The sequence below is a fragment of the Ischnura elegans genome, chromosome 1, assembly GCF_921293095.1.
Source record: "Ischnura elegans chromosome 1, ioIscEleg1.1, whole genome shotgun sequence".
Taxonomy (NCBI): domain Eukaryota; kingdom Metazoa; phylum Arthropoda; class Insecta; order Odonata; family Coenagrionidae; genus Ischnura; species Ischnura elegans.
In genome coordinates this window covers 58,024,783-58,043,731 of record NC_060246.1, presented here as the reverse complement: position 1 = coordinate 58,043,731, position 18,949 = coordinate 58,024,783, and the positions used below count along the sequence as shown (strand labels likewise).

The following is an 18,949-nucleotide window of genomic DNA, read 5'->3' as shown; positions in this document are numbered from 1 at the left end:
AAGGACCTGTCATTGTGATGCGCAGTCTTCCCGATTGCGCAACACAATTCTCAATAATTTTACCGATTACATGCACTACTAACAGGGCTAGTCCCTCCAAATATGGAAACGGGACACACTGGAGAATATTCTTGCATCTGAATCAGCTGCGGACACCTTTATTTCTAATTTCAGACGCCGAATTTCCACAGTGACAGACACTACACGGTGGGGGTGCGTTAATATGTATCAGGGGAGAAATTTGGACACTACCGTATCTACACACTAAAATCAACTTACGACAAGATTATGGAATATTGTTGGCGAGACGGGGGGAATTATTAGTGGCGAGATAAATGACAGCAGGCCATATCGCAGCCCTGGGGGCTGCCTCGTCTCTTCATTGATCTCGGCGTCAAACCCATCCGCTCTTGCCTCACCCGGCCCTGTCTTTCTCGCTCGGCGCGCAACGAACTCTCGCCCCCTCGTTGTTTGCTGGAGGGATGCTGGAGCGGAGTTTGCCGAGCAAGCGCGGAAATGCCCGATGCGACTGACCAGCTTTTTGAGCTCAACAGCTGTTACGAAATCTCCCGCCATATCGCTCGACAAACAGACGCGGTTCTCGTGAGTGTTTAGTCTAATCTGAAATTGTATGTGTACAAGGGTTAAGTATCGTCAATGAAGATTTTTTTAGAATTTCGGGGAACGAATATCTTGGTTTTATCTAGTCGGAAAAACGATGCCCTACTTAGTATATGGATTGGCCCAAGCTTTTTCTTCTATATGACTTTTACGCGGAAAAATGATTGGGTCGAAATCGATTGCTTATTTAAAATCATTCTTTTCATATTGCATCTTTAAAAACATTCTGAAGCTTAATCAGACTTGTAATGACGTAGTATTCTTTTTAATGTCATTAATGTATTTTCTGGTGGTTCGCCTAAATAAGAAATGTACAACATAGGCTAATTTTATTAGTTAAATTATGTAGTCAAAATAAGTTATGCAGAATCTATTATATTATGGAAAACTATTTAAATATTGATAGTTTGCATATGGTGATAGGATTTGAATTGAATAATTAGTTAAAGTGGGTGTCATAAAGTGACGGTAGAACATTTATTTGTTAAGTCCTTGCAGCCCTTCACGAAGAGCAGGTCAATGCCGGCGTGTAGGTGGGTTTCTCTTCTCACGGCTACTATTTCATATTCCAATTACTATCTTTAGGTGAAACCATTTTAGACTGGATGGACATTGAAGGAACTGTTGTGACGATGGTTTTTTTACGTTAAGTGCGTCGAAAATTTCCTCATTTGTTTTAGCTTCAGTTGAATAAAGCTTTATCTTTTTTTATTGATACGCGTTGATTCTCGTGGGAAAGTCAAACAGAACCGATTTAAAATATTAACGGGTTATGCGCTTGTGTCAACAGTCTCCCCCAGCGATTTGCCTCGAGAGCTAGCTAATTGGAAAGGATGAGGCACCACCAGAATCCGCTGCCTAATTTGAAAAGTCGTTAGTTCATTGAGCTGATCATTCTACGAAATTGTTGAGGGATGAGATCCTGACCTTAGTTGTTTCCCTGCGTGAACAAATTTTTCTAAATTTCCTATCTTGTTTCCAAAGATGCAGTAATGTAAAACATGGAAAATGCCGTAATAAATGTGAGTCGAGTGAAATTGTAGTTTGGCTAGTAATGGTTTATTTTAATTTTACGTATGTACCAGATCGCACTGGCTCCTATTATCAGATAATACGGCAGTAAAAGCGTCTGCATTGCATTTTCTGATTCCAGAATTAATTAGCTACACTCATCCTGAAATATTAAGGATTTACCTTATATTCATAATAGTCGTATACTAAGGGTAAAATACCTAAGTGCCTATGTCTCATTGGGACAACCTAATTTCAAAGTATTATAATATTATTTTGGTATAAAAAACTAATCTTGCTAATTGTAAGAGGTCCTCTAGACCTAGAGAGGACCTCTTACAATAACCAAGATTAGTTTTTTATACCAAAATAATATTATAATACTTAGAAATTAGGTTGTCCCAATGAGACTCCCTTAAATTTTCAAATTGTGATCCTGGCCTGTTTCGGCGACCGATTATTTTTTAATTTGCTAACGTTGATCGTTGGCGGAAGGGATACAAATACATTTTTCTAAGCTTTCTTTTTTCTTTAACTTTCGGTTGTCTCCAATAAATAGGGATAGTGTTTAAGAAAAGCTACTCAATCTTGTAACGTTTATTTCCATTTTAGTTTTCAACAAAAAATGCTCATAAGTGAATACCCGTATTTTCAAAACTTCCCGTTGCTTTAGTAGCATTTCGATACTAGGATTGGTATACTGTATTCATCCATCCCTCCTCTTCCAAACCTGTTATTTTAGTTTCCTTGGTTTTGTGTCCTTCTTTACTCCTCGGTCGTAGTGCTTTTCTCTTGGTCTTTCTTGGTTGTTTTCCGCTGTTGAAGGAATGAACAAATGCCTAACATTTGCATTAAGCGTGGCAATTGTGTAAAAAAATAGCTAATGACCGCTGTAAATAAGAACTCATTTCCTTGAAAAATAAGGCTGGATGGCGTTGTGTTATTTTTCTCCGATTTTGGCTTTCTCCTTTCTTAATTCACGCAGCAAATTTTTCAAATGTTCTAAATCTTTCGAAATATCTTTATGTACTTCTTCCCATGGAGATATTTCAGATTTTAGTTCGTATTCTGCTTGACTTACGCCTTTCAAGAGGCTTTTTAGGGAATTGTCAATCGATAATGAAGTTTTCTGCAGCTCTTTCTTTGTTTCTTCTACTTTAATCATTAATTTCCTCCGAATACGGAGAAGATTTTTTTCTATATTTTCTTCTAGTACACGCTCAGGTTTTGGATTTGAGTCCTTTTCCCTTTTTTTAGAGGCATCTTCTACTCGGTTACTTTGATTTTCGAGCCGGCTATTTTCAGAAATTTTGTCATATTTTAGATCTGCTTGAAGATGACTTGAGTGTAACTTGAGTGCGCGGTCATTACCGTGTGATTTTAAGTTTTTAGATGCTGTTGATGCCTTATGCAAATTATTCACGCGTCCATTGACGTTGGACCAATCTCTTGCCTTCGAGAATCCATTTCTTTGATTAGGTCGTGACTTTTGTGGTGTAGGTTGCCCCCGAAGGATCTTCTGTTCTTTTATATTGCATTTTTGTTGGTGGGAACCACTATCCATTGGCTTGTAACAATTTAAATGGGATTCATCTAAGGTTTATGAAAGATGGATACCTAATAAAGAAAAATTTGACTTATGAATTTTATTTAAGTTCATTTAGCGTATGATTAAAGTATAATTTAAATATTTACAATTATTGTCACTACTAATTATGGTGATTTAATGCATTTTGTTCCTCTCTTTAGTGAATTTGCGAAAGGTATCGTTAGAAATTTTGTCGTTATATATGCACGAAGAAGTGCTTGTTAAGGAGATAAAAGTACCAACAACTAAATGATGGTTATATAAGAAGTCGTATGACCAATTAAGAAGCATAAGAAGTGTAATGGCTCATACATAATTATAAATGAGCTGGTTAATATAACGTAAATAGGGATAGTAACCTGGATTGCTACTTTTCACGTTTTTTTTTTCTTTCCCTTCTATTTAGATTTTACGATCTATTCTAAACCTCGAATAAACACCGTAAAGATTCTAACAGGGCCCGCTCCGTATTAAAAGAGTAGGTATTATATAAGGGTTTGTTTCACCCCGGTATAGATTATTACATGACAGCTGATTCTGTATCATAATTAACTACCCCGGGGTGGATAGGCAATTTGTCATACGTTCATGTTCAGCGGGTTACATAACATGTATTGAAACGGGTGGCGCAGAATGGGCTCCCTGATTTGAGAATTAAGACCTATGTTGAATCTGCTCATCTAGTACTATTAGGGTTATACTAAATGAGCGGATTGATTCGGTGGGCGACTGTTGAGTGTTTTTGCGGCGGAGGTATCGATTTTTCGTGTGCTTAGACAAGAATATTTTCTTTCTTTAGTCATGAGTCCGTAGGGAGTCCATTCTGCCCCACCCTGCATTTTCTAATCTGATAATCGTATTCTGTGAATTCTTAGTTTCTTAAAGATTGTAGCCTTATGCCTCGATATTTATTATTTGTAAATATCGTTTTCTATGGAAATGGATACTTAAATGTCTTGGGGACTATAATTTTAACAGTTCGGCATTAGGTGCATTAATCTTCATTTGATCCGTGAACCGTTTTCTCTGTCTACCTCTTCCCCGATTATCCATGACCGTTATGCCTATCCGTCGAGATTTCCAGCAACCCCTTGGATCTAGCTCCGTCCCATGACTCCTCTTCAATTCCTTAAGTAGTTTTCCCCCTTCACCCATCACCCCAAAGAACTTGCTCGTTTCATTTCCTTTTCGTCCATCTCACCCTCTCCATTTTCCTCCACACGCACATTTTGAACGCCTCGATCCCAGTCATTTTCCTTCCTCGGCGTCAGTCGAGTGTATCCCTATCAGAATCTTCTCTAACCCTCACTCTCATACTCAATGCTTCCCTCCTGCTTGGTGGAAATCAAGAAATGATGGAGGCTGAAAAAAGTGTAACAGAGAAATCACTAACAATGTTTAGTTTCGAGAATAAAATCAGTGAAGTATGGAATATAAAAATAATATATAAATATATGAAGAAGGGAATATGGTCATATTTAGTGAAATTGAAGCGCTGGCGAAGAGGGGTTTCTTCAAAAAGAGGGATCTTTTTACAGCTGAGAATACAAGCATAGAAGTAAGGAAAAAAATAATCAGTTGATACACATGGAGCAACATATGTAGTGAAACATGTGATACATATGGAAAGCGAATGCTACAAATGGAGCGATGCGTGGACGTTGACAGCTGCCGAGAAGTCAAGAAAGGAAGAATTCAGAAGGTGGTGCTACCGAAGAATGATGACTATAAAATGTGTCGATCGAGTGACTAATAAGAAAGTGCTTAGAAATGCGGGAGTAAAGAGAAGTCATCTTAAACCTCAAGGAGAAAAGGGAACAACTTATGTGGGCACCTTATGAGGCATGATGGCTTTATGAAAGCAAGGGCGGGTGGAGGGGAAGAAGGGCAAGGGACGGCCCCGAATGAGTTACATAGGACATGAAGGATTTAAAAGAGAAGAAATATGACGCTATGAAAAGGCTTGCGGGTAGGAGAGAGGAAAGGAGAGCTGTGTCAAACCAATCTTAGGCTTGCTGACTAATGATGATTACGAAACATGCCCAATGTTTTTCTTTACTCTCTGTAAATTCTTGAATTTGGAAGAGAAAAGGAAGAGAGATTGCTTCCACTTAATATTAATGATGAATTTGCTGAGGATTGTGAATTGCATTTGCTGCGAAAAAAACTATACCAATACCCGAAGCAGCGAAGCTACTACAGTGCTGTATCCGCCGTTTCAGCTCTCAGGAAAGGAGGGAGAGTAAATTTTTTTGTGTACTTTAAATCAATGTAAGAATTCAAAACCTCTGTGCCTCGTAAAACCAATCTTAGGATTTTTGACTTATGATGATGATGAGTGAACTTGGTGGATAAAATAGATAGGGTTCATCAAGAGGGCAAATTGAAGACAAAAACTACTGGAGGGATTGAATAAAGTAAATATGGCAAAGTTTAGGGGGCATCGTAGCTGGGTAGAGCTCTATGTTTCTCACTGCCGGGTCCTGTGTCCAAATCCCGGATAAAACTTTCGGACAACCACAAACAATTACTATCCAAGTGCCGGGCGACCAAGGGAAATGAACTATCTCCCCTACCCTAAATGTGCAAAATTATTACGCGTGTGGGCTATTCTTGGTTGAGCTCTGCCCTCACCTTTCCGTACCAACGTTAGTGTAGATTCATTGAGTGAGTGACTGTGAGGTTAAAAAGGGAAACTGATTGATATAGGGTGGATTTCGAGGAGTGTACGTAGAACTGAACTCCGCAGAGAGCCGAAAATTGATGAGATAAGAGATCCGGGGTTCCAGTGTTAATTAGATTAAAAATTTACGGAATGACCCATGTGCGTATAAAGTTAGTGTTCGTGGCGAGAGTCTCAAATAAATGCTAATTTGAGGACGAAAAAGGGAAACAAGACTGAAAAGTGTGACGACAATCGAGCTTAAAGTTTTTATTACATCTTATTTATAAAATATCATAATCATTGGAGTTGTAAGAATAGAAGAGTAATGTGGTTAAAATTCAGGGTTGATAGACGAAACTGTACAAAATTGGCTAACCTGCCTTTAAATACTCTCAAAATTAGAGAAAGCTGTTTAGGTAAAAAAAACACCCTTCAACATAATTTTGCCTTTTAGATAGCATTTATCTGCGTGCTGTGATGTAGTTATGTTTATTGTGAAAGATAATCCATTCCTCTTGTAAAAACTACGCTCAAACATTGCGAGAGTGGATAATGGTGGAGGGTACCAAGGGAAATGTATCTAACAGGCTCAGAATTCTTCACACAGTAATATAATCTGACATTTTCGATTTAATGTTCACTAGTTTTTCAACAAAAATCGATTTTAAATTGAAAAAATTGAAAAGGACCTACCTTATACAATAAATATGCAGACTTACGATTAGTTGAAGGCTTTAGTGAAAGATGGACTTTCAGAAAATTGGCGAACGCTGAAGCCAGAGGGTGAGTCTCAATTAAGGAGTAACGCTTACAAAAGAAGGAAGAAAATTACTATGAGAAACTAGATTATAGGAACTATTAATCACATCAATTAATTGAAGTTCTCCAAGCGGCCCAAGGAGTGCATTGTTATATTCAAGGGGACACTTTTTTGGAAACATAAACTCCTCTTTTTTCATTTAATTCAATCTCCGTAAATTGAAAGCTATGGGCACACCTCGCCAAAACTCAGGGTCCTTCATCACTACCAATAACTAATTGCTATTGAATTTTTACTACCTGCTATCCTGTTGAACAGCTGTTTCTGTCCGGTAAATAAATTTCTACTTATCCACTTATCCGATATCAGTTTGAATTACATTACTTTTAAAATCTATTATTGACGCTATCTTTAAAGCAATGTTGACTCTTTTCAAATTATTAATCTCACCTTGGTTTTGATTTTTATGGAAATTGCTTAGTATATCTTGCATTTAGAAAATACGAAAATTTTTCACATACTTGTTAATCCAAGAATAAACGAAGTGAACGATGCAATGAATTAAACACTTGAGACCCAGTACCAAATTAACTGTAACCAAAGCATTGTTTACTTTGCTGCATTTGGATGTTCATTATAGTGGACGCGCATTAAACTTTTTTATTGGTGCATTTCTTATTAAAAACTCAAGTTAATTTGTTTTCTTGGGCTTTTAACTAGTGTTTATGTTAATAGGTTTAACGCGTAATTCAGCAATACTCATTGCGATCAACAATGAGATGGGATAATAATAAACAAATGCAGAAAAATTTTGGTGAGTAATTTTCAAATTATTAGTAAACAGGCAAGTAGCATATACAGAAGAGTCATAACAATTTTAAACTTCTTAAATCATGATCATATATAGCACTTGAAAATGAAAATCAGATTGAAGGACCTGTTTCTCAGACGTTGGATCTTGTGGAACTTTTAGCTGGATTATTCGTAAACAATCTAATAAAGGAAGCGGAGTTTCGCGGTAAGAAAAGTTTTCGGTTTTATGATACATTATTTTATTGATGATCAGGAAACCTTATAACCTTACACTGTTTCATGTGGGTTTCAAGAATATAAGCTATAATTGAAATTTTATCTTGTAACAGTTATTACGTTGTTAGCAATGGAGAATGAACAGTCCGAGTCAGGGGATAAAAACGAGGAATTAACTTCAGGTGCTCCTCGAGAATCGTCAGAAAGCTGTAAACAAGAGGTTGAAAAGGTGGAGTGTCAAGGTACGGAACCATGCTATCAATTCCTCAATGATGTCGCTCGATCTTTAGTTGCTGTAGAATTAAATAAAGCTTTTGCACGGATCACTTTTTAAGTACGAGAGTTTTTCATTCACGACGCCTTTCGACGCACAGCGACTTCCTCAGGTTATTCATTTGACCTTAAGGTGACGCTATGCATCACAACGCGTCTTGAACAACAGACTGTCGGTATTAAAAAGTACAACAAGTTTTTTTGGAATTCTATCATAATGTTGCTCCACCATTTATAATGTAACGCATTTGTACTTTTCTTTAACCTCTGTTTTTGCAGTTACTAAATATACCTATGCTCAGGTATAAAGTTAGAATCTAACAGCAAGACTTTTACTGGTTAGTCTTCCTTTTTATCGTATTAATACTAATTTAAATATTACTTGCCACGTGTAATGACTTAAGTGGGGACTCCTATTTCAAAGTGGTTTATAAATAGGGCTAAATGCTAAAAAGGACTTTGGAATGAGTAATATGGTCAATGTGCAGGTCAACAACGATTTTCTAAAAAAGTAATGCGCTTCCCACTAACTATAATGATAGATTTTATGGTCTTATGTGATGAATGTGAAATTATTTCTCATAGCACTTGTAAAAAATGTCGCTTTTAGGGTCTTTAATGTTTATACGGGCGAAATTCCCTGTTACGGATAGAAACGAAACTTACTCTCTGTCCATTGGAATGAACACCTGGCAGTGTGTACGTCTCAATTATTTTCTTAAAAATAATTTCAGACTCTTCCTATAATTTATATTATAATCGGCATAATGAAAGCGGAGACGGGGAGAGTTTGAGCCGTGAGTAAAAAATTAGCTCTGTTCCAAAATGTCTCACAATCAGTTCAACCTCGATACACTCTGTCCAAAGCTCTCCTCTTACTGTTTCGAAGGTCGGCATTTTAGCTATCATCGCTGGGTACATTTGAAAACATTCGAGAGAAACCGGTTCCTGTGAAACGCACTATTATGTATGGCGAATTTTTAATTAATTAAATGGTTAGTAACAACCATGCTCTAAGCATCGCCAAGTTAAAGGCTCTATTCTAGGATCTCTACCATTTTCCCTGCACATTCATAATTGCCCTTCAGTGATTAATTATTCTAAATATCGTATTTATGCTGACGATCTCCAAGTATACCTAAATTCAAATGTTAAAATACTGTGCAATTGAATATGTAATTAAAATAATGACCCAGAAAACAAAAAAATGGAGTAAATCCAACTTTCTATGCATAAACCCTAGCAAGAAGTAAACTATTATAATAAGCTATCCAAAAATTCTCAAGTCAATCGACAGGGATCAATTACCGTAACTGCGCATTTCTGATTCATTCTGCGCATCTATGAAGTACTGCGACGAAGTTATTAATCTAGAATTGATCATTGATGAAAGTCTGTGTTTATCATCTCACATACATAAGATATGTAAAGCAGTGAATAAGTCATTATTTCCTCTTAATTCGTCTCAGACATGTTATTTCTCTCTCCCTAAGGAGGCAATTAGTTTCGACTTTAATTTATCCCCATTTTGACTATGCCGATGTTGCCTTTCAAGACATATCTCAGGCGCTGTCAACTAAACTTCACGCCTGAATTAGGTTCATATTTAATTTACATATATCAGTCCATACTACCAATCATATTAGCAATCTCAACTGGTTAAAACCTAGTTCACGACGCGACGCTTGCTGCACATCCTTCGTCTTCCTTATCAAATTTTACAAAAAATACACCAGCGTGCCTCAGAGACGACTTTCAAACACTTAGTATAGTTCACGACCCGAATACGAGGGAAAATGAAAAACTAGTTATACCTCACCACCGGACAGAGTATGAGGACCCACGGGGGGTCATAAGAAGGATAAAACGCACCGGGGCTGGGACCCAGTACTACAACTGATTACAGTGGCGCCGACTCCATGGGGCCTGAGGGGGCCCGAGCCCCCTCAAAAGTTCGTTATGGGTGTGAGGAAAAATGTGTCAGGCTTGTCGATTTTCCTCGGAGTGTCCAGATATCGAGATTCGAGTTATCAGGGTTCTAATGTTGATCATATATCTCTTCTAAAATGCTTAAAAAACTTAAAACTCACTGCTTATAAAATTTCTCGGGCCAAGATCCCCGATTTGGGCCCCCCAATATTTTTTGTAAGTCGGCGTCCCTGACTGATACGCCCGCGCACCCGGGGTGAGGAGTGGAATGGGAAGGAGAAAGGATGGAGGCGCCGACGCGATAGGAGCCCGTCGACGCCTCCGGGGTAGGGATAGGAATGGAAGGGCGGGACGGGAATACCCTCGCCGCTATAGAAGCGACCAGGGCCCACAACTAGCGAAACATACTTTAATGCTTCTACGAAAAGGAAATATTTTCCATAAGGAAGGAAAATCCTACGATTTTTTGTAGATAGGAGTCACCGGACAGTCAGATTCAATAAATCATCCATTGTGACTGCATGTCGCGAATGGAATAACATTGACTTATCGCTGCATAAATCATAATCACTCCTCTCCTTCAAGAGGGCACTAGATGTAAAACTTCTCCGAGAACAAGTTCAACTCCAAATGCAAAAAATCATGGGAACACTAGGAAAGATTCAACACGTCTAATTTTCTTTTTCTTTCCAAGTATTGGGTGATATTTTCTTGTAATTTATTGTATTTGTAGACACCCATGTTTACATTAGCTCTTTCTAAGTAAGTTTTCGCAGGTTTTCACGCTTCCTTATTGTGTGGGCGTTTTCATGCAGTGAGTTTTTTCCAATAAGTCAATATCCTTAGGTTTTCCCCACGTTTGTTCATATGTTTTTACACTTGTTAAATGGTAGCTTTACTAACTTATAATTTTGTTTGTTGATTAAAAAGCGTACTTCCAGGTCTCTTTTGACATAACTCATAATTTGCTGCATGTAATTTCAAGAGTTACTTGACAACGTTCTATCTGCTAAAATTTAATCTATGACGAGGGGTTAGAGCGAAGATGGGACTTTCTAGTCCCATAAAGTCGATTTATTATTATTATTTGAGCAACTACACTGATGAGCTATTTTACTTAGTTACTGAAATGTCAGTTTAAATAAATAAAACTGGGCAAGGAAAAAATATGGACTCAGTGAGAGCGAAAAAATAACAATCATTAATCTTCAGAATAGTGAATGTTAGGACAAAGATATTAGAAAAGTAATTTTACCAAAGAGATACGAGGAACTTTGGGAAGAAGAATCGGTGATACTGGCTGGAGATAGAATTCAAGTCTCGTATTACTGATGAAATTGTGATAAGAATGAAACATGGAAATTGAAGCTTTGCAAGGCACGAGAAAGAGTATTAGTAGACTTCAATTGGAAGCAAATTTGCTGAAAATCTGGTGAAGGGAGTGGGGCAAAGAGAAAGAGCAGTGTAAGCAAATGGAGAAACACCAATCGCGCGGAAATGTGGACGTAGTCGGTGGTGAATTGAGGTTGTCAGGACGTACAAAGTGAACTACGTCACAAGTATCTGAGAACTATGTGACAAAACCAGAGAGCTTGTTCGTAGTCTTTAGGTGGAACAAGCTTAGAAAAAATTGTATGAATACTGGTGCTCGTTGTGACTGAGACAGGGAAAAGAATGTCGTTGAAAAGCGGATATTATATTCTTGGATGCAAACAAAAAGGCAAAATTAGGAGAAACAAGCAATTTCAATGTAAATTATACCCTCTAAATTACCTTGCCGATATGGTTATGCTCAGCTGAGGAATATGAATTCTCTTACACCTCAGTAAGGATGTTGGGCTGTCGGGTATGAAAATATAATCACATAAGTTATTACATGACCTTGCAAAATAAAAATCCATTGATGTATATGTATGGTCTTTATCGTAAAATCGGTGTCATTAAATTTGCAATTAAAAAATGTCGCAGAAATTGACTGCTTTTAACGTTCTATAACATATTGATTTGGAAACGGCGGAAACGGTGTCGTGAACGTTCCAAAATCTCAAGCTATTTGTTTGCACAACAGGAGATCCCAATGTGGAACAGACGAGTAGCTTTGGGAAGCTATTTTTAAACTGACGGTTGTGCCTCTAGGCCGCGCATCACACACACTCCCTTCGATTCAATGACTCCATGATTTCATCATGCGGCATTGTGTCTTAGAGTAAAATTCTTACTTTCGCTGTTCAAAGCGTCTGAAATCGAAAAAAGTTGTTTTTCAGGAATTGATCTTTCAGAATTTTTTCAGATACCCACACCCGCATTTTGCTTTTTTTGAGGAGTACAATTTGTCCGATTCCTCATTTTTGAATTGCGTTTAAAAACTGATTTAAACATCTACTGTTTTGTCTTCGTTAGCGAAACATAAGAAGCTGGATTGCTCTCAGAGAAGGGAATATGAATATCTCTGCGTGTATAATGATGGTAGCCCAATTATAACTGCCCAGAAATCCTTCTGCTAACCCTTGAAAGTCCTTGAAAACACTTAGCAGAAATTGATTTTAATTATTACCTACTTTATGAGTAATTATTGGTGTTGTTATATTTAATGAAGGATATTGTCGTTTAAATTTCTTGCCTGTAAGAGTTATGTCATGTAGTACTCAATTCGTATTAATATGTTTTATCACTTAGTCTTAAAGAGAGCAAGCTAAAATTAGACACCAAAGTAGGCTTCTGGCGAGAGCATGTTGTATTTTTTGTGTGGCCATGGAGTCTCTTAATACAGCGATGTTGAAATGGGACATGTTAGGAAAAATATCGTTTGAACGTTATCAGAAAAATGCACCTTGTTGGCCGTACTCTAGGTCCTTTCTGGCAAACCATTAAGCGCTCCCACCATACCCTACTACCCAAGTAATTGCTCCATGGTGGAGGGTGCAGTATCATGGATGGGAGGCTTTTTGCCGAACCAACGGAGATCCATTGGATATTGTAAACGACATCTGGTGCACCAACAATTTACTTGGTCTTTTGTAGTTTTTGATCTTTTTATTTTCCACTTTTATTGTTCGTAGCGTAGATTAGTTGACTTGGTAAAATACACATTCAAATCTTAAATATCGAAATATCTTCCATGATTTTATTTTCGTATATCTCTGTATACATTATTTCATAGTTGTCTTCCATTTTTTTCAGTAAAAATGGAATAAAATTATTACAATGCTCGTTAAATAATGCCTCATAACCACCAACATGGACAGGAATTTAAGTTAATAATTTCTATAAATAAGAAGTAGATACCGGGAATTCGTGTTCTTTTGATGGCATACGTTTAATATTTTGTACATTGTGTTTTTACTTTGAATTCATTTGAAATTAGTTGGCCCGAGTAAAATACATCTACTTCCTAATCATCGAGATCAGTTCCATCTTTTTCTTCTATCCCATCTATGTTCATATTAACTCATATTTGCCATTAAATGTTTCTGTCGAGTAAAACCATAGAATACCTCATAAATATTGACGTAGAAAGGCATTTAAATTGCTGATTGTGATAAATGAACGTGGATGAGAGTGATTGTTTTTTCATTAATGGTATAAATTTTATTCTTTTTTGTATGTTGCATTTTCACTTTGACTTCATTTTGAATAACCTACAGCATACGATACGAATGGCATAGAAAACTTGCATTACATTGTAGATGAGCAAGAGCGACACTCAACGCGGCGTGCAGTCTCGGACCCTCGACCTAATGTCGAAACCCACGCCAGCGAAGATCCCGCGGGATTGGAAGCCTCCGGACCCGACCTGAGCTCTGAATCGCTTACGGTGAATGTGTCAGACGATGTCGGTGACAGCGGCAAGGACAAAAGTAAGGATAAGACCAAGGATTGCAGTTCTCCCGAGGAGAAAAGATTCACGCCCGTAGAGGAGGAACTGAAGAGGCTCCTCGAGGAAATCAGCATCATCGACTTCGGCACGGGTCACTTGGCGGTGTCAGTCGAGATGGAGCCGAAGGCCTCGAACCGCGAGACAGCCATGCGACGGAAGAGAGAGGTAGTCGTCGGGGAGCGTGGCGACTGCTGCTCATTGGCGGCGGGAAACGAACCCTCCTCTCCAGGAGACGAGGCCAATCATTCCCCCTCGGAGGTCAGCTGGGAATTAAGCGCGGAAGAATCACTGAATAGCGAGACGGAGGAAGTTCTGTCCGTGGTGGAGCCAACCTACAGCTCTGGCGGGAGGTTGGTGATTCGAGAGATTTCAAGCTCTTCGGCGCCGCCCGAGGAGGCTTATAACGAGCTAAGACCCACCTTTAATGCGAGAGACGGCGAATCCTGCTTTTTGGGTGAAACCCAGGTATTCGGCGACGATAATGCGAATTTTGATGTTTTGATTTCCAGAGAGAAGGAACTTGACCGGGTTGCGACACCTCGAGGCGCGGCGCCATTCAACGTTGGTATTAATCCTCCTGGAGGTGAAATAAGTGCTGTGAAGAGCGATATGAGTTCCTGTTTTCAGAAATCCGAGTCCCAGGAGGCAGAGGATTTTGAAGACGCAATGGACGAGTTTAATATGGGCGTGAACATAATCAAAGAGCTGAAAAACAACGTTTGCTGTTTCAGAGGATCAATGCCCGATCGATATAATGAGGTAGATGTGAACTTTGAATCTGGAGATATGATAGGATTTGAGCATGGGGGTGATGGTTATTTAAGGCAGTCGTTAGAAAACTTAAATCATATTCCTTCAAGCCACGGGCACTCTAAATCTTCCTTTCAAAGTTCATATGATAGTGACTTAGACAAATTAAATCCGTCAACTATCTTAAGTAGTGACTTCGACAAAGATGTAATATACGATGGAAATATTGCCAAATGCATCGAAGGCAACACCTCATCCAGCAGTCCTCTAAGTGAGAAAGAAAAGGAAGATTTCCACAGTCCACCGAAACTTATTGTGGAGAACACTCCTAGGGATGAATTTTTGGATGAATCTAATCTTCTTACTGCTGATCCTAAGTTGAGTGGCGGTGATACGTTCTCTACAAACGTTAATGAGTTGCTTCTAGAAAATGAAATCGATTGTACAGAGAGTAAACAACATTCTCTTAGCCTAGAGTCATCATCCTTCTCTTTATATGAGACAGACTATCAAGTTAACTATCTCAGTACCGATGATCTACAGCTGGTGAATGTTCCTCCTGAATTCCTGCAGTTTGACGACCCAGAGAGAAATCTGTACATGAAAACCAAGGGGGATGACGTCACGATAAATATACAGGACACTACGTGGAATAGAAACGGAACCTTTGTAAACACCTCGGAAGAGGAATGCAAAGAAATAGAAATATATCCTGCCTCAGAGACGGATAACGATATGATTTACTCTGTGGAAGAAGATGATGACGGTTCTAATGTTTTCGACATGGCTAATGATTTTGTGTACCTAGAAGGGTATCATAAAGAACTTTTACGACAGACACCCTTAAGAGGCAGCCATGTAAATAGTCACTTGGAATCCTGGAAGAATAAAGACATGGAAGTAATGGGTGAGGCCAAAAGAAGATTAGATGGTGATTTGTCCATTGCTGAGAAAACCTTAATATTGCAAAAAAATGCAATTAGTGAAAGAAACAATGAAAGGACAGTACCAGAAGAGATTCAAAACAATGCAAGTACCATGAAAGAAAATGACGAAGAATCCACCAAAAAAATAAGTGATTATAGCAGTATCATTATGGCCTCCTGCGAAAGGGAGGATGATAGTGAAACGAGTTGTGACGGTGATTTCAGATTAGATAAAACGTACTTAGTAAGCGAAAGAGACTCGGCAGAAACGTCAAAATATTCCAAGGAATCAATCTCTCCTACTGACAGCATTCAAAGCGCACAATTAGGTCAAGCGCCAACAAAACGTCTAAATGAAACGAACACTTTATCGAAGTCAAATTTTGATGATCGTGGGAGGGAGGAATATGCTCTAGATACATTTGAAGCTAAAACAGAACAGAAGATGGGTAATGTCATTTGTCAGGAAACTTCCTGCAGAAAACTTCCTGCACTCGAAAAGAATGAGGTTTCTAGTGAAGACGGTGTTCATTCTCGAAATTATTTTGAAAGAAAAGAAGATTTAAGGGAAGTTCTTAATTCTCGTGGACTAAGCGGAACCTCGCAATCGTGCAGTAAGGAAAGTATTCATAAGGACAATGACGCCGATGCAGCCGGATATCTCATTATAGACCGCTCTGAATCTATCAGTATTACGGATCTAAAAGAGTTGAATGAAATCGCTTCGCAATTTAATGACCCTGAAATCTGCGAAAAAATAATACACCCGAGGAAAAATATTCCCGATAGTCTCTGCGTAGAAGCGAAAACTGTAAGTAAGCCTTCGGCAAAGACGATTCATAACGATTTCGCAGAGCAGATCGCCTGGAGCGAGAAAACTCTTAACGAAGAGCAGGCCCAGACCGAAAACAACTCTGACAAAAAAAATTTAATAACAAAGAACGACGGCATAAATTTAAAGGGTAATTTATGTGGCGATAAAACCAACGGATTAGACTCGCACACAAATATTTGTAATACACCTCATAAAGAAGAGACAACAGATGTAATGACTGCTGTAAGCTGTAAACATTGCATGGAAAGTGACCCCTCACACATATGCTCAGGACGTTGCCTACTCGTCAACGACGTGCAGCCAAGAATAATATCCACCATTGAAAAAACTGAATATTTTCAAATCGGTTCTAACTCGAAAGAGTTACCTTTGGATTCCAATGTAAATAAGTCGAGTGAGTCGTTGAAAAAAAATAACTCCAATGAAACTGCAGTGAAAAACGCAGATGATCACAATGCAGTTACAAGTGAAGATGGAAATTGTATGACTAACTTAAACGAAAACCCAACAATTGGGAATAATCAAGTCTCAGGAAATAGGTCGCTGGAAAGCTTATACGCTTTTGAATATAATACGCAACCCGAGTCAGCGGATAGAATTTCTTGCGTGCAACCCCTCCTTGACAACGGCAGTGTGTCGAATGAGTCTCAAAATATTTTAAATTCCGAGAATGCACTTCTTGAATCGAATGACTTCAGAATTTGTGAGCAATACGAGAATTTGGTGAAGAAGACTGAAGAGATAGTCCGGAGGTATGAACAGCTGAAAAACTGGAGGCTTTCCTTGGTAGAAAATATGGTTTTCGTAGAAGATATGGCACAGTCTGAAGATTCCTCGACAAGTGTACCAAATGTGCTGTCGGGATCACTTGCTGAAGAATTAAAAAGTGATGCTCAGGAGGGCTCTGGGATGAAAGAGAAGGATTGCGCTGTGAGAGACGGCGGGCTGGACGCATCAAAAGAGAGACCGCCGGAACTTCCACGCATCGCTCCCATCGGAAGCAGAGCCAGCATTAGGATGTTCAACTGCATGGAAGAGATGAGTGATTCAACCAGAAAAACAATCGTCCAGTGCCGCTCCGTTGATGGCCTCTCATCCCAGCTGAACGAGGCAAATAGTGTTGCGAACGAACAAAAGGAAGAAGACAAACTGTCGGAAATCACAAGTTCCGCACCTCCCTTATGGGATGACGCGACCCTGTCCGATAATACCGTGGGGACACTCGAAGGCAGGTCGAACTCAGGCGCGCGAGAGGAGCAATATGAAAACCCGATCGTTGGAGAGGTGAATACCATCGTGATCGGGAGGGAAGTAGCCGAGAGGGGGCGCGAGGCTAGAGAGGACGAAGACAGGCGCGACGCCTCGAATACGGCGGGAGGCGTCGCGGGAACTAAAATGGCGGTCGGGTCCAGCCACGTGGCGAGGCGGCGGGTCGCGCGGACCGCGGAGGGAAAGAGCGGCGGAGGCCGAGGTGCGAGGGCCAAGAGTCCCACAAAGAAGGATAAGAGCAGGGGAAAGAGCGAGGAAGGCAGTTTGTCGGGGCGCAAGCGGCGGAGGAAAGACGGGAACGAGGAGGAGACGGCGGGGGCGCGGAAGGCGTCCTCGCTCGGCGAAGAGGAGATCAAGCGGGCTAAGGGGAGGATGTGGCGGGGGGCGGTCGAGGGGAAGACGGATAAGGAGCGGACCGGTCGGCGCGTGGGGTGGAAATTCGGCCGCCGCGTGAAAAACTTTGTCTTCTCGGCCCTCGGGATGCAGCGATCACCCAAGCACTGATTACTCCGAATCAATTCCAAGGGCGAGTAAAAATGAAAACGCTCCAACCTTGCCAGGAGCGCTAAAAACTAAATTCTTGCGTGTTGAGTCACAAAAAGAAGCGTGGTCCACCACGCTCTAAAAATAGGATGCGCCGGTGAGAGGCTCGCTCCAACAATTCCCTTATTAGTTCCGTATTCCCTTATTGTGCTGTTTCACGGGTCGTGCGAAAGAAAATAAAGAGACTCTCCTATTCCATAGCTTTCAGTTTCAATCTCTATTAAAATGAGTAAAATTCAGAATGAGCTGGTAAAAGGCCATTCTTATTTCATTCAGGCCCTCGCCCTACTTAGCTCGTCCATCGGTGGAGGTAAAAAAAAACGCATCTCGTCCCAGGCATCCTTCAGTCGGGGCCACAATGGATATTCTTGGGTACCTCTAGAGGGGGATGTAAACCACACCCATGACCACCTCTCTATCTAGCCGAATGTTTGGCAAAGGATTCCGAACACCCCATCAATCCAACGGGGAAATTTGTATCCGATTCTTTTTTAAAACTTGATATTTTGTTTAATAAAGCCTCTTTTTTGGCCAAGGTGGGAGTTGTTTTTCTTGACTAGAAATATGACACCCTGATGCAAAAATCTTCGTTTACTGATAATATACGCACATCTTGGCTGCCGACACACTAAAATTATATGAATCAGTAGTTTCTTCATTAATAACATGAAATATAATTCATTACTTACTTCCTCCTATTTTTGATTCTAAAGAGAATATGAAACCCTATTCCTCATAATAGAGGGAATATGATTTCGAAAAAATGATGGCGTGGTGAAATAATATCCTTGCATAAAAATTGATTTTATTAAAAGTAAATATGATATCTGTGCACTCACGTTTTAAGAATTAGTGTAAAATGACGATATTTAA

At 39.5% G+C, this 18,949-nt stretch overlaps 2 protein-coding genes across 4 annotated transcripts in view; one reads left to right on the top strand and one right to left on the bottom strand.

Annotated features, from left to right (window-relative positions):
• LOC124161146 (protein unc-80 homolog) overlaps positions 1-438 on the bottom strand; it is a 134,860-nt gene extending 134,422 nt beyond the window's left edge. Inside the window, exon 1 of the mRNA XM_046537385.1 lies at positions 280-438. The gene's annotated coding sequence lies outside the window, so the exon portion shown is untranslated. The remainder of the gene's footprint in view (positions 1-279) is intronic.
• The window catches only part of LOC124161117, a 28,374-nt gene extending 9,761 nt beyond the window's left edge, over positions 1-18,613 (top strand). The window contains exons 1-4 of one of the 3 annotated variants that reach the window (XM_046537344.1): positions 7,293-7,459; positions 7,553-7,663; positions 7,788-7,916; positions 13,563-18,613. In XM_046537344.1, coding sequence (XP_046393300.1) covers positions 7,420-7,459; positions 7,553-7,663; positions 7,788-7,916; positions 13,563-18,037 — 4,755 coding nt within the window. In that variant the 5' untranslated portion in view covers positions 7,293-7,419 and the 3' untranslated portion in view covers positions 18,038-18,613. Of the gene's footprint in view, positions 1-7,292; positions 7,460-7,552; positions 7,664-7,787; positions 7,917-13,520 lie in introns of those variants that run through there. The other 2 variants (XM_046537335.1, XM_046537352.1) reach the window with 2 other exon arrangements.
• The last annotated feature ends 336 nt before the right edge of the window (positions 18,614-18,949 follow it).